Consider the following 22018-nt stretch of genomic DNA (forward strand, 5'->3'; position numbering starts at 1 on the left):
GATGTCTGCTTTGACTTCTGCCTGATGGTGCTCAAACTAACCATACGCTGGAAGAGCTGCATAATCTAAATGCTGTGTTGACTATATTGACTTTGACCAAGAGTGCTCTTGTCACATTAGTAAAAGTCTTCTCTGGATATAATTAGGCAAATAGATCCAAATGTTATTTATTTAATGTTTATAATTGGGACCTGCTTCCTTAATTAAAAGTTGGATAATTTATGCTTTGCAGTGACCCCTCTAGATGACCTGTGGGCGATCAGTACTTCAGGATCCCTTCTCCAGCGACTCACTAAGACCTTTAGCCGTTCCCATAGCTTGCAGAAAAGTAATGACACTTCTCTTCTACTTCACCCTGATGATTTTGAAGATGAATGGGAAGTGATATGAAGTTTCTCAAGCTTGTGAAGCAGTGAAAAAAAACAGGACATACAGAATTTCTGTAATGTATGTACAGAATGTTGGATCTAAAAGCCACTCGTATTGGACCTGTGATATTAGCACTTTTGTATTGAAAAACTGACCTGTTAAATAGCCTTCAAGCTGTGAGTTCTGATGTTTGTTCCAGTATCTCTTGAGAAAGTCTTTAGGTGGGGTATACTGCAATTGTTATACTCTACTACTGTAGAAGCTCCTTTGGAAATATAACTCTTAAGTTAATCTTAATGGTGATGAAAGTGACTATTTCACAACAGCATGCACACTAATACACATGTACTTATTTTGAGAAGGAATTCTGTTGCATTAAATATTTCTCTCTACAGCAGAAACATCAAACATTTCTCAATTTCTTCGTGTACTTGGATCACCAAACTGATGGAAACTCTCTCCGGCTATTGCACATTATTTAGAATTATTTTCCCTTGCAGCATGGAAGAAAATACGGCAAAGTATTTCTTAGTAAGATCTCAGAACATCATGATTACACAGCATTGGTGTTGAAATGAACTTAGTTTGATCCATTCCCATATAAATATCTGCAAGGTTATACTAACCGTCCAGTTCTAGAAATATGGTTCATAATTTGGCTTCATTGACAAGGGAGAAGTTTGGATTACACCTAATGTCAGGGGGAAGTTTGATGATTTTAGACAGCTGTCAGGAAGCTGACAGATTTTTGGGGCTAAGTCCTACTTTGGAGCAGGAAGAAGTTGCATGTTGGGTTTGTAGTACAGAGCAGGAATGTACAAGGCAGCTTTTGTAATTCCTGTTGTGCTGTATTTGTGCCTCCAGCCAGTGCTTTAACACGTGGACTCAAATTATTTTGAGTACCAAACTTAGATGTGTGAAAAGAAAAGTGGTAATTGATAGAATTACCTATGTATCCCATTGAAATAGTGATATTGTGAGAAAATGCTTAACAATATTCTGATTTTTAGCTATGTTAGCTAAATTTTGAAGTGTCTTATACTTAACAGATGTTGCAGCAGAGGTATGTGATGAACTGGGAAGTAACCTAAGTTAATCATTGCCGTTTATTTTTCTTTAAAATCTAAATCTTCTTTGAAAGATACCTCATCTTTTTTAAGCAATAGAACTATAGATGAGAGAACTTGAGTTCGGAATGTAGGCAGAGAAGTTATTTTGTGTTCTTTCTAAGCTTATAAATTATCAGAATGTCTTAAACAGCTTCTAACCAACCTGTAAAAGAGCCAGCTTCAGAACAGTCCAGGAGTTGAAAAGTGGGGATGTTTCTGTTTTGAGAACTTAATACGTATGGAAAAGGATGTATTTTCTTTTTAACCTCTGTTCTCTTTCAGAATAATTCATACATGTACTGCAGTAAACTTGGAACAAACGCTGTGCAAGGTGAGAACGTGAATCGGTGGAGAGAGAACCAAGTTATGTCACTTTTTTTAGTAGCACTTGTGGTATTGACTGTCAGTTCTCAGTCTGATCTTTCAGTCTTACAGGGAGAACAGATTTGTTTCCCTTTTACAGATGATATGTTTGCTTCATTGCCATCTTATCCGTATATGGAGATTACCCCAGAGGGTTTTTTTAGCCTGTCTGGCAGTGGATTGTAAAGGAATCAGCTTGTGAAGATACATAGTCTTTTTTATGCAAGCATAGCTTGGTATCTTGAGGACCCCAAAGAAGGTGAAACTCAGCTTAAAAGTGTCTTGTGGCAGCTCCTGGGTCAGTCACTTTGGAGAAGGGACACGAGTACTTCTCTGCGCCCTGCCAAGCACCAGATGCTCAAGTACAGTGGCATTATTTAAGTGACACTTTTATATTACATTTTTTGAAGTCATCTTAGTAATGGCTTGAGCTTGCTAGTTGTTTGTTTACTGTATAATAATGTACCTTGCTATGGTCATTAATATTAAATTGGTGTCAAGAGCTCCTTTTTAGGGTAGTTTTGATGAAATTAGAAGGGTTTTTTTTTTACTTCTGTATTTAGGTTTTTTGGTTTGTTTGTGCTTTGAGACAAGTGCAATAAACTAGATTTTTAAGAAATAAGTTACTGTGGTAAGACTCATCTGTTGCATGATTCACAAGAGTTTACTGTATCTGGAAATTGTCTTGATGCAGAAGACAGATGTGCTCATGAAACCCCTCCCCTATTACCCCAGGTAATATGGTAATGATGATGGAAGGACCTGAATATTGTAGGGTTTTTATATATTTTAATTGACAGTTGTGTCAAACCAGCAAAATGGTAATTTTCCAAGCAAAGACAATTAAACACTTCTCAAGACAGTTAAACACTTCTCATAATACTAAGCTCATTGCTTCTGCATTAAGATGGTCTTGCTATAATAGTAGTAAATAAGTCTCTTCTTACGTGCTAAATAAAAATTGCACTTGCATGTCAAATATTTTAGTATTCAGTGAAGAATATGCATGTGTGGTCACAGGTAGAAAATGTCCAAGCAAAAAATAGGTGGTTGTACCACATGCTGTACTGTCCTTGCAGTTTAAAATATCTGAGCTCATTGGGAGACTTCCTGGGTGTCTGGCCTTGACGTCTCTGCTGCTGTTACAGTTAAAGTGAGCACCTTGGCTTCACTTCCCATAAGGGAGAACTGTGTCCTGACAGAGTTGTAACCTATGCGATGTCACACAAGAAAGCATAGCAATGATTGTGACACTTGAACCCACTTCAAGCTATGGGAATCATCTTCAGATTCAGATGGCCTTGCTAATTATGATAGCTTTTTTCTTGGCAAACGAGTTCTGCTGGTTTCTGCAGGGAAGTGGAAGTCCTACAGCACCAGCCTGTTGCTGTTATGCAGGAGGAACCCTTATCACAGAATCACACAAGGTTGGAAAGGACCCATTGGATCATCGAGTCCAACCGTTCCTAACACTCCCTAAACCATGTCCCTAAGTACTTCATCCACCCGTTCCTTAAACACCTCCAGGGAAGGCGGTGTCACAGCTTAGGTGATGAGATCGTGTGAAACAGCCACCCCCCATTTCTTCCTCCTCCATTGGTGGACACAAGGTCTGAACACTGTAACTCCTCTACGTTCCTTCTCAATAGATTATTCCTGTCGAGTATCTGAAAGGCGTTTGTGGGTTATTTCAGACTAGCATGGCATTCTGGCTTGTCTTTTTGCTTCTCTCTTAGAACTCTCTTTAATGACTGAGCTGTTGAAGGTTGTTTCAGCTAGAGTTCTGGATAGATTTCAAGGAACAACCTTGAGACAACAATGCTGTTCTGAGTGTGAAGACTTGTAGTTCAAGTGCTTCTATGCGTGTGGCTTTGCCTTTTTAAGTAGCAGTTAGAAATGCATAAATCACATATGAAGATATGGAGCTCTCATTACCTTTGTAAAAAATTTCTGATCTTCAGATTTTATGATAACCAGCCCTGTCTACATTGCATTGCTGCTTTAGTAGAGAGATAAGATCTGGATTGAGGATTTCTAGCTGTAAAATGTGATACACAGACTGTATTCCTCTTACAGCCTTCCTGAAAGTGAAAGTTGCATGTCGGAAATAGCATTATGGTGGCAAGTAGCCAGCAGAGAGCTGATGTATCCCTTGCCAAACAAAGTGGATCACTCTGATTGTTTGATAATGAGTTATTGCAGTTAAAAATAACCACTCACCCATCAACAGAGCAGAAGAGAATTTGCAATATGAAGTACTAGATTTTATTATTGAGAAGTGAAAGTTGAATTATAGTAATTTTCTTTTTGTGAAGTGTTATAGCTAGAGTTCCACTGATAAAGATTAAAATATCTGAATAAGTAATCTTAGACTGCTGAATGGCTACAGCTAGGTTTATCGCATTAATAGCTATGGATTTCTCATCAGTTGAAATCAATACAGGAAGCGAGGTTTTGGGTTCAGTGCAGGAAACATAGATAATACTGTGGCTGGTGTCATACAGGAAGCGAGGTGAAATTACCATTGGGATTACCATTGGGATTCCTTTGGTCTTCGAGTTTGTCTGACTCAGTCTATTTGAATAGATCTATCAAAGTTGTTGTATTAGCCATAATGTTAAAATTCTGCTTGGATGATAGTGGGGGAAAAAACACCATAGAAAAATAAAAGATCTGTTTGAGAAACTTTGTTCTTATGGAATGTGGACTTACAAACATTTTTAGGTCTATGTATACACACACACGCACATAAAAAAGCTTTGATTTCTATTCTGTAAAAGCTAATACGATGATAGTAAAATACCAGAAAATCCCAAAATCCTCCAAAATGAAAAATGCTCTTTCTACCTTGGCCTTCAGAAATGCCTATAAAATATACTGATTTTTATAGCCTTTGATTCTCTGATAGAGGCACCAAATATTGCACAGCTGAATAGCGCTGAGTGGAGCTGTAGTTATGAATGAATCTTTCAAACTTTGTTCACTATTTCTGTCCACTATAGAATAAGCCACTTACTTATTTTTTCCTTTTTAATAAACCTTTCTCATTTCCTCAGTTGAAATTCATTTGTGGCAGAGATAAAAAAGGACTTCCATTTACAATACTTGTGTTTTGAATCTCATATCTGGAGAAAATATACCTCCAGATGTGTACAGAATTGTGTTAATGCCCTGTATTTAACATCCGGAATGTATACAAGTTGTCTGTGTGTGGTATTTGTATTCAGTAGACCTGTTGTCTCATCAGTACAGTGAGCCGTTGGCGGGAAGCTTCTCTGTTACGAGTATGCATATGTACCCTGTGTATAGAATGGAGGTGAAGTATATATGTTAATGTCTGTTAAAGCATGAAATAAGGATACTGGATAGGTCACTTCTTGCTGAACTTGTTACCCTGCTGTATTTGGCTTAACCATAGGCTGGATGAATTTAGCAAGGACTCCTTGGGTGAGGTGAAAGATGGAGCTAATTGGACCTCTCCCAGAAAAAATAAAAGACTGAGAGGAAAGTTCAAGGGAAGCCCCCAGTAGACTGCCTGGCACATGTGCCTGACTGCGCAGCAGGGGGATGTACAAAAACAAATGAATTTGGTTGAGCTGCAGAGGGAACAATATAACTGCCAGCAAGAAATCCCACAATCCCTGGTTATTATGGGGGGACAGACCAGCCAGATCATGAGAAGTGCAAAGTAGGTAGTGTAATGGCTAGGATGACTGAGATTTTACTTGCTTAGCTCCCACGCTTGTCTTGCTAAATCCGTTCTCTGCCTCAACAGATGGGCTATAGTCTGTTCCATTTGTGAGCTGCACCCAGTGCTCCAAATTGGGAGTAACAAACATCTGAAGCAGTGAGTTTGCACTTCATTCCATGGTGCTGTGGTGAAAGTCAGGCCTTTTAAGTTGAAGAGAAGATGGTAAATAATCAGTGTAAAACTTTGAAATAACAGATTTAGCTCTGTTAATTCACTTTATAATTGCTGTAATAATAATGCTGAGCTTGTTAAATATCAACATTAATGCCATAGGTACTTGTGTAGGAGATCTACTGGGCTGTAGGTCTAATTAGCTGGTTGCTTAAAATATTGTCAGTGTGAAGACTCTGTTTAAAACAACAACAAAAGAATCTGTAGTATGTGTTTGTACTAAGAACAGATACATTGGAGAGCTGAATGCTGTTGCTTTTAAGGTTTGCTGACTTGTTTTCGTTGCTTAGTGGAGAGAGCTTTCTCCTGTCCTTCCATGCAGAGCTACACGATTACCTGGCACCCATATGGAGCATTCCTGAGAGAAAAAAAACAGGGCTGTGTAGAGGCAATTCTGAGTGTTTTGTGTCATTGTCTTTCCCATCTTGCCACTTCTGATTGCTCTTGCTCTAGGACAGGAGTCTGGGTCCAGGGATGTAGCAAAGCAGCTCCTTCTAGTTAAGCTTTGGTATTTTATTGAAATTGAAGTTAAAGCCAATAGGTTTTTGCATTACTTTTAACCTTGCCTACAGTCCTTTGCAGTATGCATTTCACCATTGCTGGCTGCTTGCAGTATGGTCACTTCTTAAACCTTATTTTAGATGTGACAGATGTTTTTAATGGGGAAGAGATGCGGTATCTTGCCAGATGAGTTTTCAAAGCATACTGAGCAAGGTGAGCTCAGCTTTCACTTAAAAATACCATGCTTCATTCAGTTCCTAAGTTTCACAATCATATATCCAGTAACTTCTCAAATCCAGTTTTAGGAGCAGGTTGGCATCTATCTTGCTGTCAGGTTCAGAGACCTAAAGAAGAATATTGTCTCTGCAGAACTGTACTGCTAAGAGCTAGACTTCAGTGTATCTCATAGCACATTGTTCTGGGCAGTATGGGCAGACTCAGAGCCTACATATGATTCCCTGCCTTGCAAGTTTTGCCAGCTTCCATAGTGGATAATGGAAATCTTTTGCAGATCTAGGAAAACATGGTTTCTTCAGTCTGTCTCTTAAGGATTCAGGATTCTTGCCTTAGGTCTAGGGTTCCCTGCTACAGTTCCTAAAGTCATCCAAGATGGGTGTAACAGACATAAATCACATCCTGGGTCAGGTGTTAGGAATGTAACTTCCTCATGCTCACTTCATAGTGAATTTCACCACATTTCATACAATTTTCCATTTAAAAAGTTAGTGTTGTGGGGAGTAGCACAGCTCTTGTTGCACCTACCATCTACAGTTTCCTGTGGACCTGAATGGGTCACAATGACTTTCAGCTTGAGCTGGGTATTTTTGAAATTTAGTGTTTAACAGACCCAACGATTAGTCCTGTCTCTGTGTACTCAAATGATTTGAATACCATTAACGCTTTCTGCATTCAAGGTTCTCATCTTTCATTATTGATCTCTGTTTTGCAAGTACCACCTTGTACAGGGTAAATAAACTTAAAATAGTGTTTCTCCAAATTCTTGAATGGGTTGATGTGAGTCACCACGAAAAGTTCCTTGCAGATTTTCCTCTGCTTTTTCCATCAGGCTTTTAATAAAAAGCACTGCATGAGTCGTACACTTCTGTAAACCAAATCTGGTCCACTTGTCAGCGTCTGATGGGACCATCGTTTGAGAATGACCGCTCTGGAAACACAGCTGCAGTAGAAATGTAGTACATGTTCTTGCTTTCCCAAAAAGAGTAAGTAATCTGTCATCTATGAATATGAGGTTATTTTTGTTTATTGTCATTGGTATCATTGGTCTCTTGGTTTGTGTTTAGCTGTTTTCCCAATAGCAGATTTGCAATATTTGAATTCAGTTGTCTCATTAAGCTTAAGGAACATCCGTATCAGCCATAATACCATGGTAACTAGAAAAAAAATAATTTTAATTATTTTGAAAAATGATTTTGTGAAAACACAGAGAGGCAAGTGGGGAATATTGGAATGCTTGGCTTTCATATTTAGTCCATAACAAAGCTTTCACGGCAATGGATCTGGATATGACTTCAGAAATGTTATTAGTAGGATCTAAGGCTGTGCTATATGACATCTCTAGAGGCAACTGTGCTTCTCTTCAGCTAAGTAAGTGATGTTTTTGGAAGCCATCCCAGGCAAGTGATTTTGCAAAATAAATGCATCTACTTTTATCAAGTGATAGCCAGGTACTGAGTGTCTGTCTTCCTTAGCAGTGACACAAAGTTTTAATGTGCTTGACACTTGGGGAAGCAAACACGTTCTTTTTCCCCTATTTATCCCAGTGTCTCTGCTGTAGTGCAGATGAGTCAGGAGTATCTTTGGAAGCCATTCTATGCCACTGCTTGGGAAGGGGGATCTGTGTAGTAGGTCTTGTGTAATATTTGTGGTTTTACCTGTTTCAGGGTGAAGCTCTTTCTCATTGCATAGTGCTAACATAGTTTCTTTTCCTTCTAATACTGATGTGTTCATGTCCAGGTTGTTACAAAATGCTGGAAGCGCCTGAATTTAAGAGAAGACGTTCTCATAAAACCAGTATTAATAGTGAACTAAGCAGAGATAATGACTTGGGGGAGGGGCAGGAATGAAAGTAAAAGAACCTCTAAAGAATACCTGCTTTAATCCATGGTTGCTAGGGTAAGTAAAGTTAATATGATGGTTTCAGGGAATGCTGAGGAGAATAATTCTGACTTACAGGAAAAAGAATGAGGAAAGGAGAATCAGACTTAATGGCAGGAAACATTTCCTCACAATAAGGCTTATTAGGTTGTGCTGCTGTCAGGAAATGGTGGCAGTCCCATTCTACAAAGCATTTAAGACTAGACAAAGGGAACAATCTCTGTAATGCTATAAAGGGATGAGAACATCTATCAGAGCCATTTAATGTTTTGTTGCTTTGCTTGATTCTTTTATGTAGGTGGTGTCACCTTGTTTTCACTTCTCATGTCCTTTTGTGTTCTGTTCCAAATCTGAATGGCATTAGCAGAAAGTCAGGGCTTTTGAAGGTGCAGAACATGTGCGTCCTCCATTGTCCATTGATGTCATTTGTGCTGTGGACACAGCATTTCTGCAAGTCAGTCCTCCAGCTATTTTGGTTTATGTGTGAGAACATTCAGGGTGTATTGATGGCCTGTGTTAACAGTGCTCTTTATTGTAAGAGGAGGCACAAAAGGAACCAGCTGGTTAGTAATACATGTAACATGACCTGTGATAGCTGTAACGTAAGTGGGGTTTTATTTGCTTGTTTTTATTTTCAAAATCAGTTTGTCAAGAGCGTAAGCTGACAGGGATTTGTTTGACCACCGTTGATTTGACATTGTAATAGTATGGCGGATTTAGAAAAGGAAAATGGTTAAACTTAGTAGTAAATCCATTTTTGTCAAGCTGTAGATGCTGGTTTCTATTATCTTTCTCCCCAGAGGTGATCCCTCCACGTATGTATGCTCACATTTAATATCAGCCTTTGTTTTCAACAGGTCTGAGCTGTATGGTGTAACTCCTTTCTGGTTTACCCTGTGATTTTTCACCAAAGCCAGCCATCTCATGTATTTCTTCATCTTTTCTTGTGTTAGCAGCACCTGAAGGGGTGATCAGCAATAAACTTGTCTTTACCTGTAGGCCAATGGAGAAGGAGGGCAGGCAAACAAGAAACAGGAGTTGGAGGTTTGCTGCTGACAGACGTACGTGCTGGGGAGCAGTTTCCAAAAGCTGCTCAGAAAGGAGTAAACCTGAGTGGTGAGCAGGGTGGGGTGACCCTCACTAATCAGAAGTTCAGCAGGGTGTCAAGCACGAGCTTTACAATGAGGGTGTGGGCTTGAGAGTAGCATGGTGATCAGGGCAGGTATATCTTACAGTAATAGAAAAGTGAGCAACAAGCCAATAAAGAACTGTATTTTCCTACTGCAGAGGCTGAGGAACAGGAAGACGGGCAAATATACTGTGATTACTGTTCTAGTTTCATGTTTTGATACCACGAAGAATACAGGTTTTTGTAGGCTCTGCGCTCAAGGCTTGCTTTCACAGTGCAGCCCTTTTCCCAAATGAGATAAAAGCCATCAGCTCAGATAGTCAGACTGGCTTTTCACAGACACCAGCTAATAGAGAGAGCTAGGACGCATATCTTTTGGCCATGCGCTATATTTAACACCTAGGTCATCAAGGCTGCTTGTGGTCAACATCGCATTAAAACAGCATGTTCGGTATGTGTCCAATCAGGAAGGGTGTCTCCTACAGAGTCAGCTGCATCAGTGTCAGGTTTGAATCTGAGTAAACTTTCAGTGTAGCCTAGTTAATGAATAGTGCCTGATAGGATCCCAGTCCAACACGGGGATCTGGTTGCATAAATTTCTGTGCTTTTGTTCTAACAGGGAGTTTACACAAGATTTGTTTGGTATCTGAGCAACCAGTTTCTAAAGCATCAAATCCAAGTAGGAGGCAGGAAAGACTTCTTTTGATTCTGAAACAAAGGAGTTCCAAATACCCTTCCAGCTTTGTATCCTTGGTTTGGCACAATACAGTGCCACTTCTCCATGCATGAACTGCAAATGCTAGAAAGGTGAATAGATGCATACCCAGACTACCATCTGGGGTTTGTCACCTCCCAAAGTGAGTGCTCCGTGCTGCTTGACACCCTCTGAAAGGCACAGTATTTGCTAAGCGGAGTTTTCCCGTTTGAGCTGGAGGTGGGCAGAGCCAAGCTCTGTGTTACTCCTCCCCTCTTCTGCCTGGCTTTAGCTTGGAAAGTTGCCCCCTCATTATCAGGGGCAGCAAGGCAATTACCTCCTTCTTTTATCTTCTCTCATTGTTCAGCAAAAGTAGAAAAAGGATGGGAACACATCAGAGTCATGCAGTTCAAGTGGAGCATAGAGGATTGTGGTTCTCTCGTTTTTTATTTTTTTCTTGTCCCCGGCAGCCTTAGCTGTGCAGTAGTGAGAAACATGTGTCTGATAACAATTTTAGCTTGTACAAGCTAAAATGCTGTTTTCACATGCAGCATGGACTATTGCAGGACAAAGTCTGCTGCTAGCTGATTTGTGTTGAGTGAGCACCTGTGAGACTTGAGGATTTAAAGGCTACTGCAGTACCCATCGTGGGGCAATAATGAGCCAGAGACCTCTGGTGATAAGAATATTTGCTGATATCTGTTGAGAAGAAGCTTGGGCTTGGAAGTTAGGATTGTAACTGCTATATGTCACTAAACTGGTGATGGAAGGAGATACGAGTTGGCTGTTCAACGTGTGGGCAATGCCACAGGCATATCACTGTTAGGCATATCTAATTATGTATGTAAGCAGAGCTTATACCATGCGGGACCAAAGAATTAGGACCTCAAGTTCTCACAGCATTCATGATACAAGGGTTGTGGTGCTTGGCCCCACTGTCTGCCCGGCCATGCTGTCCTCCCCAACCCCAGGTGCCTCCTACTCTGTGCTTCTCTAGGGCTCTGATCTCATTGGGGAGCCAGGACTTACCAAGTCTCTTCAGCAGTGAAGCAGAGCTTGGATGCTGGCCATGTTCTTTGTTTCCCCTGCACCGTAAGAGAAGGGATATAAGAAGTGCTGGAAGGGGCCAGTGGCAGCCAAGAGTCTCAGGACAGGCTGTGCTGGGTGAGAAGGCTTTATTCCTTAGAGGAGGAATGGAGGGTGTAATGTCTTTCACTGCACGCCCAGTCTGGGGTGACAACCCTCAGGAGAAGCCATAGTCTCCTGAGAGATGAGATTGGCTGGAGCAAAGGGTTATAAAGAGAGAGACCTTGAGTCGTTTACCTAGTTCTTGGTACCATGGCCCTGGCTGATGGGGTGATCACTTGATGACCTGTCAGGAAGGTTGGGATGATGTTTCTGGATGTGAACTGGGCATCTCTAGCCAGCACACTGTACAGAACCCCAACACCGCTGCTGGTGTTCTCCATAGTGAAGGGAGTCTGAGCCATACATACACTACCTTAGTTGTGCAGCTGGCGCTTCACTTTGAAGGGAACGATCTGGTTTTATCCTTCAAAATATTCTGCCCGATGAGTGACTCAGTGAGTGACTCACCTGATCTGCCCTCCCAGCAGCTCTTACCTCAGCCAATCTCAGAAGGTGCTTTTCTGTCAGGGTGTTCTCAGTCTAACCACAGCCCTGGTGCTGCTACTGGCAGGAAAGATGAGGTGGTAACGAAGCTGAGTCAAACTTTGGGCATCTGAAGGAGGAGGCAAACCTAAGGGAGCGCCACGCTTCCTGCTGGCGCATGAGTGTTTCCCCTTGCCAGTGCCAAGAGCTCTGTGGTAGCTTTTTGGCACATGGCCATGGCCCTACGGTGCTTTCAGTAGTTTTCCTAAGCTCAGTGGTCCCTAAGGTCCCAGCATCCTTCCTGCTGGGCAAGCCAGCAAATGCGTTACAAGCGAAAGAAGCAATGTGTCCTCCTTGCAGAAGCAGTGAACAAGGAGTCTTTCAGGTAACCTTCATTACTAGTTCGGGATATTTTTCTAGCCTGCCTTTGGCCATGGCTCTGTATGTACATGTCATTAACAAAGGGCTGTAATCAGCTTTAGAGCCTGCATCCTTCTGTCTTGTCACTTTGAGTCACTAACTATCAGCAGCTTTCCTTATTGCAGGAGTAGGAGGGAGCGGGAGAGCGCTAGCAGATGGTTTTGGAGGAAAAGACATTAAAAAACTCAAGTCCTCAAGGGACTTCATTCTCTCTTTTACTGTGAGTTAGAAATTACTTATCCTTTGAGGCTTTGCTCTAAAAAGCTGCCTCAAACATTGTCAGGGAAATGACACTGCATTAAAAATATGAATGTGATGGAGTATAATGTGTTTACTATAATTTACTTGCACCATTAAAAAGAATCCTAATGGCTATAAAATGAAGCCTGAATATTAAGAGCATGATGCCAAAACCCCACCCTTATATCAAAACAGTAATTACCACTGGGGCTGGAACAAAGAAGCAGAGGGACAGTTTTGGGCAGGGGAGTTTTCTGGCTGAGAGAGAAGAGGGGGCTGCCCCATCTTCCAAACTGGGGCAGGGTCTGTGGAGGCTGCATGATCACTGGTGTGTGGGCAGGAGGTGGCAGAGCAGACAATTTGCCCTCAAAGCCATGAGGTTGTGGGAGAGGAGTTGTGGTGCTGTCGGCAAACGGGACAGGAATCGGGGGCACAAGCAGCAAGAAAGATGCTGTTCTCCTGGAAGCTGCTTCCTGTCCTGGCTGAGGCATGCAGCCAAGTGCTTTCTGCCTGGGAGCCTCTTTCTCTTTCCTTGGCCTCCTTCCATTGGTTTCCACAGAGGAGCCTAAGGGGAAGGCTTGACTGGCCCTGATGCCTTGCTCACCTCTCTGTTGAGATCCATGGAGCTTCTTGTCCACGTGTTTGCCTTATGTGGGGTGTACTGGGAAGGGGAGACTGGCCCATGCTTTCCCCTCATATCCCAGGAATGCAGGTGTCTCATTGTGTCTCAGAATGGGTTGCTTCAGACTTGGATTTAAGAATGGAACTTTTCATGCCTAATAGGCTTTCCTGAAGGAGAAGGGTTGGTTTGCAGTGTTTCCAGTTAGACTTGTAGTGCAGGGAACATAACCTTCCGATGGCTGGTGTGGCTGGAGCTCACCTAGGGTGCTGACTTGCTGGCTCAGACCCTTCTGAAGCCTTGCACACAGAGCCAAAGCCCAAGCATGGGACAGATCAAAGATCCCTTCTGCCTTCCCCACTTCTCTGAAAAGGGTCTCCGCCTCCCCTTTTGCTGACTCAGATCCATTCTGGTCAATTCTTGCAATTGTCTTAGAAAGTGATTAGTTTTACCTACAGAATAAGGAGGCAGGATTGATGGCAAGGGAATGTTTTGTGGTGTAGGAACAGATGAGACATTGAGGTGATCTAGATGAGACCTTTGCTTGTTTCAGCCACAAGTTCCTTAGAGAGCCTTAGATGTCCTGCTGTTTAAAAATCTATAAAATAAGGTTGGGCTTGAAGCAGATGCTGCAAATCAGTCAGATATAGCAGGCCCAACATGGGAGTTGCTGGTCTGTGTCATACAGAATTTAGGTGACTAGACTCTTGTGACTTTAGCAGTAATCCCTAAACATGATGAGTTTCTCATCATTTGATGCTTCTGAAGATTTGCTTTGTTGATTTATATGGTCTTTCCATTTATCAGCTGGAGCACTGGGCAGAGATAACAGTCCTTTCAGAGGCCATCAGGGCAAGCAGGGTGAACCTTTTTATCCCAGCTGAACTTGGATCCATTTCTTTCAGCAGGAATGAAGGATCTCTGATGCTTTTGCGAACTATATTTGTTTTCTTCTGTGACTGATGAATTATGTTTTGCGAGAGAGCTCTGCTCCTTGCATTGTTGCGCTACATGCGCATGTGTACCTGCTTGGTGGAAAGAACAGGAGTAACACAGCACTGGCAGCAGCCTTGTGACACTGTAGATGTGGTTCTTGTGCATAATGACAGAGGACATTTTGATCAGTCTGAGCAAGTAAGAGGCAGAGTTTCTTTTTCACGTACTGTAGGTGGAAGAGAGACCACTGAAGCCAGGCTGGGAATTAATGGTGATCTAAGCTCAGACAGCTGCTGACACCAGCCAGTGATAGAAGTATTGTTATTAACACAGGTATTATGAAAGTTGGTTTGCAAGGACTTACAGTGCTGTTTAAATATTAAGCACATAGCATGGGTGCCTTGTTTGCCTAGTTGGGAGCATTGATCTGAAGATGGGGTGATGCAATGCATAATAATTTGCTGATGTCAATAGATTCATTATATTGCAAGTCAAAACCCCATATGACTTGGAACAACGGGCATAGGACAAATGGGGATTAGGAAACAAACCTGGTAGCCTGGCCCGTTTCTAGTCTGTGTTCCTGTGCCTCTGTGCTGGATCTTTGTCCTTGAAATTTTCATTTTCATTTTCACAAGCCTGTAGCTGTAGCCCTACGTATCGCCAAGGCCTCCTCTCCTGACGGGTCTTGATCTCAGTGGTTTCCCACTTACTGTTCTCCTTCACTTAATCCCTGCCTTAATTTGCAAGACTTGTACACTCAGAGGATCCTGTTCATTACCAGCCCTGTTTCTCTCCCTCTGAAACTCTGTGAAACCCTTACCTATTTACAGCAGATATTATTTGTGCGGTGCCAAGTGTTAAGGTGGTGTTAGGCTTGATATTCCATATCGATGCATATTCATGAAGTGAGTGGTTTTCAGGTGTGTATCTGCACCTTTTGCCAAATTTAAGGTGCCCACCTCTGGCAATGCTCATATCAGGCTGTGATGACAGCAAGAACAAGGATGGAACTCTTATGACAGAACAGTACATCAGAGAGCAAGACTGAGATATATGTTACAGTAAGGTGTCTTTTAGACTATTTTAACCATCTAGCTTTGTGTTCACATCAGTTTAGATTCTTTAACTACTTAATATTTTGGGTAAAACAAGACTGTTAAAGATCTCAAATTCATCTTTTAAACAAGTTCAATAGACAAGTTCAATACAATAGACTTCAGCTCCTTCAGCAGACTCCAGACAGCCTAAACTGTAACTCCTGAAACATTTAAGGTAGCTGTAGAGAGGATTCAATTGCAAAGAATCAAAAAATAAAGTAACCCAGTACTTCCTCTCTCTTCTTGCTTTCCAAATGAAAGCATTTCAGACTTTTTTTACTTGTCATAGCAAATAAAACCACTTTTTAATAAAAGGTGGGTAGTATAGTAATATTTTGGTTTGAAAGTACTTGAGCAACATATGGGAAATATTTATTATGTATCATCACTGTTTCATGACAGAAAGCATCCTTTTAGAGGAACTGGCTATAACTAAGCTTTTCAGGAATGCTGGCTCTATATACTGCTTTATATGCTTTTGGTATGCTACAAATGCATCATTTGCCTTGTGTGACTAGATTAACCTGTGCAGGTAAGACAGAAGCTTTTAAATATATACCCTTAATCCTGTGTTCTCACAGTGTTAGGACTTGATGAATCTTCTTTTCCACACCTTTGTAGCCAACTCCCAGACTCTAGCGCTGGCAATCCCATTTTGTGGAGACATTAATGACTGTCCATGTTTACTTTACTAAGCTTGGCAATGGTGTTACAACTGGCAGTAACTAGCATTTTTGCTGGCAGCCTTCGTCAAGAGATGGTGAACTGAACAGGCTGGGAGCTTGCACTGTTGTGCTCCAAGGTTGCAGAGGACAGAGGCATGCTGGCAAGGCAGTCTGAGGAAAGCTGATGCCACCATTGCTTGGCCTTTAAACAGAGGACTTCTGTTTCCAAAGCTGAGAAGCCCAGCGTTTTTCCAAGCTGTGACTCTGTTTGAAAAACAAGCCTGGACCCAGCTGGGTGAGTGATCTGTGTGGTCACTGGTGTAGTTTGCCCACAGTTCCTCTCAACCTCTCCAGATTAAGCATCCCAGACACATCAACAACCCACACGTCGTTGAGGTCCGTCAGTGACCCTTCAGCAGAGCGATCCCAGCATGGGCTCAGCTGACTTCTGTTCTAGAATAACAGGAGGGGCACAGCAGTTAGCTGACTTAGGACCTGCCACAACGTATTGAGGGGCCCCTTTCTGCCTGCTGAACTGAATTACCCTGGTGGGAGTGCTGTAGGGAATCGCAGGGGCAGCTTTGGCCTTCAATTCTTGTTTTGTTAACAGGCTCATTTTGAGGTGTAAGATGTCCTGCCCGGCCTGTCATGCAGTTCCAATGTGTAATTACCCTCACAGTGTGGGAGATGGAGCATCTTCCAGCGGTCAGTTCAACTGCCCCCACTGCTGAATCTCATCATGTCTTATGTCAGCAAGTCTGCTAAAACTTTCCTCCCAACCTCAGCTCTCTCTCTTCCCTCTCCTCAAGATGCTTTTCCATGTGCAAGTTAGAACTGACTGATTTATTTCTTAACCATTTTTGGAGGATGCTTCCATACCATTATTACAGAAGAAATAAGGAAAATGTACTGAAATAATGAATTTAGCAACATAGATTTTTTTGCTTTTAATTGAGCAGCTAAGTGAGGGATTAGTTCTTTGGATTTCTGTGTTTTTACTATCAACAAGGTAGCTGAAGAGAATAGTTAGAGTTGTTCCATGCTTTCTAGCAAGGGACCTAAATTTCCTGTGGTAGTTTGAGCATGGATCAGCTTGGTTTCTTGGGAAAAAGGAACATTTGCTTTTCTAGGAAACATTTTCCGTGCCATCAGTCTAAGAATAGCAATCTTCTTTCTTTGCATCTCAAATTACAGAAGTATGGCTTATCTTTTACTGTGCACACAGTATGGAGATTATTTTAGATTAAATACCACTCTGTTCTGCTGAAGCATGAACAGCTTATAGTGCCTCGTTGTATGGTTTTCCTTTTTCATAACCAAAATTAATTTATGAAGAAGGAAATTTGTGCCTTGAACATGGCCTCTTCTCTCTAAGCACATTGGTTCCTTGATGACCCCAAAGGGAACGGTGCTGAAGTAGTTCAAGTGGCAAACAACTCCCTCACTACAAATTTAAGCACTGAAACAAACCCCTGCAGTTTCACTGACAGCTTCCAGCAAGAGGCAAACTACAGCACTGTGGCCTAGGAGATTTCTAGCATTGCAGTGCTGGTGGAGCCGGCACAGCTCGCTCCCTGTGGAGGAGACAGAGGCAGTGCCAGTTTTACAAGGAAATAAGCAGCGTGACTGCCCAGATTGCTGTAGAGTAAAGGTTGCCAAGCAAGGAACTGAAGCTGTACCCTTTGCTCAGGACTTCAATGTGTCTAAATGCAAATGTTGGAGGCAGGACATCACCCCTAAAGGGCATTTTGATCTGGAGTAGCTGTGAAGATGTTTTGTGTAGCTTGAAGAATCTCAGAAGGGATAGCTGGGAGAAGGCTACTCCTGGTACCAGGAGTGGACATGGCTCTCTCAGATGAACGTAAGCCATCACATCCTGCTGGAGACCGGCAGTGGAGGGGCTGGAATCCACCAAAAACACCCTGCTCTAGGGTCATGGACTATTGCCATACCTACATAAATCTCTCTGGGCATCGCAGAGGGCAGGCACAAGAAGCCTGGTCCTCCTCTGTGCTACCCTTCTCACCATGCAGCAATTGCACAGAGGAACTGCAGGGTCCACTCCTGCCTCCTACCTAGGAACATTTTTGGCCAGAGCAGTGTCTATACTCGGGCTCTCCTCTGTCTGACAACAAGCATCTTGGCTCTCCAAGAGGAACAGAGATAACTTTGCAAGGAAACCAGCTGTTACTTATGCATTTTTTAAAAATATCTTTTGTTCGGCTGGATATCCCTGCCAGCCTTGTTTAGGCACGTTTCTGTAATATCTGGCTTCTTTGGTCCCGTGTACAAGATGAGGAAGTCTTCATCTGTGCCTTTAAAAAAAAAAAAATATGCATCCTTGCCAAGATGAATTAGGAGAGCTGTAAAAAAGGAGTCATCCTGTTCCAGGACCATGAGGCTTATGTAACAGGGAAATCCTAACGAAGATACTCCCCACCCTGGGCACGCTTTTCCAAAGCACATGTCACTTCAGGGTTTTCAGTCACTCAGTTTGTATTTGGATCACATCTGCCACTGGTTTATTTAGATGTATTTACAAATATATTCTCCCACATACCCTCATTTGTACATGCCATAGAATGTTTTTATAAAATGCAGCGCGGACCTCACCTCACCACAAGGATCTTTAAATAAAATATATTGTAAAGTGCCAGATACGATTCTTTTAAAAAAATACAGTTGTAATTAAAACAGATACTTGGCTGCCACATGAGCAGCTTTGTATACTGATACATTTTTAGCACAACAGTCTATTTCTGTCAGGTGAGCAGGAGGCTCTCATACCACCCCTCTAGCTCTCCAGTTTCAAGTCCAAAGGCTTTAGGAAATGAGGCAGAGGCAGATCATCCAGAGCCTCTGGGAAATGCTCAGGTGAAATGGTCCTGATCAAGACACGCATGGCTCCGACAAACAGAGATGGGGGAGCTAAGCCCAGCAGGCACTGGAACCTGTTCTCCCCCAGGAGGTCCTGCCACCACTGCCTGTTGTCCAACAGTTGCTGTTTCATTGTGAACTGGAGGTCCTGAGGCACAAAAAAGAAGAGGCAATCGAGGCAGAGGAGCTTGGCACGCATGTTAGCTGCTGGCGCGTGAGAAATCTGCTGCAACAAGGTGTCCAGAGGGGTGTTCCCGGCACTGTCCCGCAAACAGGGTGATGCTCCATGCCCGAGCAGCAGGAGCAAGCACTCGGGTTGCACTAGTTCACAGGCCACATGCAAGGCTGTCTTGCCACCCTCAACACGGCTGCAGCCCTGGCGGTCCAGGTGGCTGGCTCTGTCGCTTGGTGGGAAGGCTTGGATGGCCTTAAGGATTCGGAAGAGGATGCGGACCCGGTTGTAGCGGACAGCCATGGCCAGGTGTGGGGCCGAGGACTGGCAGCAGCTGAAGCTTTGGCTGGGCACAGCCAGGGCGCTCTGGGGGAACTTAGTCAGCAGGTGCCGGGCGTAGGGCTGGTGGTCATGCACCAGCGCGTAGAGCAGCGCCTCCGAGGGTGAGTACACGCTCACCTTGCCCCCGTCCTCCCAGTGGAAGACCTCCATGGTCCGCATGTCCTCTAGGAACCAGACGGGCAGCAGGTCCCTCACCGCCTGGTAGAAGGCGAAGGAGGATTTCTTGCACTGCTTCTGGGACTGGGCGCTGTGGCCACCGACCCACCGGACGCTCCAGGGCATGGTGGGCAGCCGGGCTCCGCCGGGGGCTGCCTCCCACCCTGGTGCAAGGAACCCGCATCGAGCCCAGACCTGCAGGAGCAGAAGGGTGATCAGTACCGGGCTGGGGGCAAGCAGCGAGCTGCGACGGACAAGCCCTGGGGACCCGGTGCTTGGGATGCCCACATCGCTGGGGCATGGGAACTGCGTGCCAAGAATGCCCATCTCACCACGGGAACTGGGTGCCTGGGATGCCTTGCGCACTCCAGCTCCCTTCTCCCCCTGCACAGGACCCCTATCTCCCCGCTGCACGGGACGCTTATATTCCCGGTGCACTGGAGCCTAGTGTGCTCCCTTCCCCCGGTGAACGGGAGCCCATCTCCCCCGCGCACAGGAGCCGGGTGTGCAGGATGCCTGCATTCCCGGTGCAAGGGGACTCACTGCACTGCAGCTCCCTTCTCCCGGTGCTCGGGAGCTGGGCGCATATGACGCCCATCTCTCCGGTGCAAGGGGGCCCACTGCCCCGCAGCCCCCTTCTCCCGGTGCACAGGACGCCCAACTCCCCGGTGCACGGGATCTCCCCGCGGTGCGCGCCGCTCACCTCTGGGCCACCCCGGTGCCGCCGGCCGCCGCCGCAGCGGACGGGGGGGGGGGGTGGGACGCTTTTATCCCCGCCCCCGCCCCGGGCGGTGAAGGTCGGTCAGGACCCGGGAACTGTCCGGCCGCCGCCGATTGGCCGGAGCCCCGCGCGCCCATTGGCTGCAGCGGGAGGGCGGGCGGGCGCGGCGCGTGCGTCACCGCGGGCGGGGGGCGAGGGACTCGGCTGGCGGCTCTGAGTGCCGGCGGGGGCGGGGAGGGGGCGGCCGGGGACTGTGGGGGCCCGGGGGTGGTGTCCGAGAGGTCCCAGGGACACCGGGGGATGGTGCCCGAGAGGTTCCAGGGTCCCAGGGACACCGGGGGATGGTGTCCAAGGGGTTCCAGGGTCCCAGGGACACCGGGGGATGGTGTCCAAGGGGTTCCAGGGTCCCAGGGACACCGGGGGATGGTGTCCAAGGGGTTCCGGGGTCCCAGGGACACCGGGAGGTGGTGTCCAAGAGGTTCCAGGGTCCTAGGGACACCGGGGGATGGTGTCCAGGGTCCCAGGGACACGGGGGGGATGATGTCCAAGGGGTTCCAGCGTCCCACAGATACGGTGAGATGGTGTCCAAGGGGTCCCAGGGACACGGGGGGTGTGGTGTCCAAGGGGTGTAGGATCCCAGGTGCCTCAGGTTCCAGGGTGATGTCCAAGTGGATGTAGGGTCTCAGGGACACGGGGTAATGGTATCCCTGGGATAACCATTACATAACACAAGGTTATGATGTCCAAGGTTTATAGGATCCCGGGTGGCAGGGTGATGGTGTCCAGGGAGTGTGGGGTCCTATGGTGATGGTGTCTAACAGGGTGTAGGGTCTCAGGGGCACAGGATCCCAGGGGTGTGGAATCCTGGCTGTATGCAGTCCAGAGCACGTAGGATGTGGGGGAGTGTGGGGTCCTGGGGGTATGGCGTCTGGGCCATGGGGAGACCTGTGCGTAGGGCTTTGGGACACGCACACTCCTGGGCATTGGGGGCTGCAGGTGTGCAGTGCGTGGGACATGCAGAGCCCGGGGCAGGTGGTGTCACATCTCCCTGCCTGCCCAGTTCTGGGCTTGGCCCCTGCCCTCCCTCCACTGGTGGCTCTGGCCAGAGTCAGGCACTGCCCTTCAGACAGCGCTGGCTGTGGGCTCACACATGTGGCCGCACACGTGCTTGCTTCGAAACTCGTGGCTCTCACTTGTCTCACAGTGACATTTGCCTGCAGCCGTTCCTGCTGACAGTCATCTCTCAGGCCTTTGCTATGGAAAAGTGAGGTGATGGTCATGGTGCAGGGTGAGCCTGGCACTTCTGGCAGCCCTGCACCAAGGACTCTCTCCCTCTGGTGCCTGCAGTCCCTTGGCCCTAAACTGCATACGTACAGGTAACAGCCCTGTGCTGGTAAAGCAAGCGCTGTCATTACTGGGATTTGCTCTCTCGTAAGGTCTCCATACTGGCAGCAAATCCTGGGATCTGCTCCATCTTTGTCCCCTGCCAAGGGAGTTCAGAGCATTTCCCGCTTTCATACTGTGTGTTTGACCCCCAGCACCTCCCCTGCTGAGCCGTCATCGCCCTCTCCATCAGGAAAGTGTGAGCAGAGTCTCTGAAGGCAGGCGATGCCAGTCACTGTTGAGTTCACGGACAACAGCTCTGGTTTCTCTGTCTTCAGGGTTCCTTAGCCTTCCCCTCGCCAGCGTGGGAGCGCAGCTTCTACAGATCACTGCTGGAACAAGTGACACTTTGCACTGTCACAGCACAACATGCGTGGCTGCACACCAGGAGGGATCACTGGGCCTCTGCTGAAATGTCCCACTTCCCTGCAGCCCTCCCCAGAAAGCTGCTTGGGGCGCAGGGAAGGAGCCCACGGCACGCTGCCAACCCTCCGCTTGACCCCGAGGAGAACAAAGCTGGTGAGGAACAACCGCTCCTTTTGTCATGGCTCTTCTGAACTGCCATTCAGCCAGG

The 22018-nt window shown here is 45.4% G+C and overlaps 2 protein-coding genes and 1 long non-coding RNA gene across 7 annotated transcripts in view; 2 read left to right on the forward strand and 1 right to left on the reverse strand.

The window, feature by feature from the left end:
• TECPR2 (tectonin beta-propeller repeat containing 2) overlaps positions 1-3157 on the forward strand; it is a 49123-nt gene extending 45966 nt beyond the window's left edge. For 3 of the 4 annotated variants that reach the window (XM_054066796.1, XM_054066798.1, XM_054066797.1), the window contains one exon: positions 233-3150. In XM_054066796.1, the coding sequence (XP_053922771.1) occupies positions 233-390 (158 nt within the window). In that variant the 3' untranslated portion in view covers positions 391-3150. Of the gene's footprint in view, positions 1-232 lie in introns of all 4 variants that reach the window. The other variant, XR_008449941.1, reaches the window with a different exon arrangement.
• A 234-nt stretch (positions 3158-3391) lies between these two features.
• Positions 3392-22018, forward strand: part of LOC128852332 (uncharacterized) — a 72888-nt gene continuing 54261 nt past the window's right edge. For both annotated transcript variants that reach the window (XR_008450102.1, XR_008450101.1), the window contains exon 1: positions 3392-7484. This is a non-coding gene — a long non-coding RNA (uncharacterized LOC128852332). The remainder of the gene's footprint in view (positions 7485-22018) is intronic.
• ANKRD9 (ankyrin repeat domain 9) lies at positions 18308-20198 on the reverse strand. The gene is given in 3 exon segments (XM_054068358.1): positions 18308-19472; positions 19475-19535; positions 20044-20198. Coding segments are annotated over 3 exon segments (1101 nt in total). The 3' UTR covers positions 18308-18587.

This window comes from Cuculus canorus, chromosome 5, assembly GCF_017976375.1.
Source record: "Cuculus canorus isolate bCucCan1 chromosome 5, bCucCan1.pri, whole genome shotgun sequence".
Lineage (NCBI taxonomy): Eukaryota > Metazoa > Chordata > Aves > Cuculiformes > Cuculidae > Cuculus > Cuculus canorus.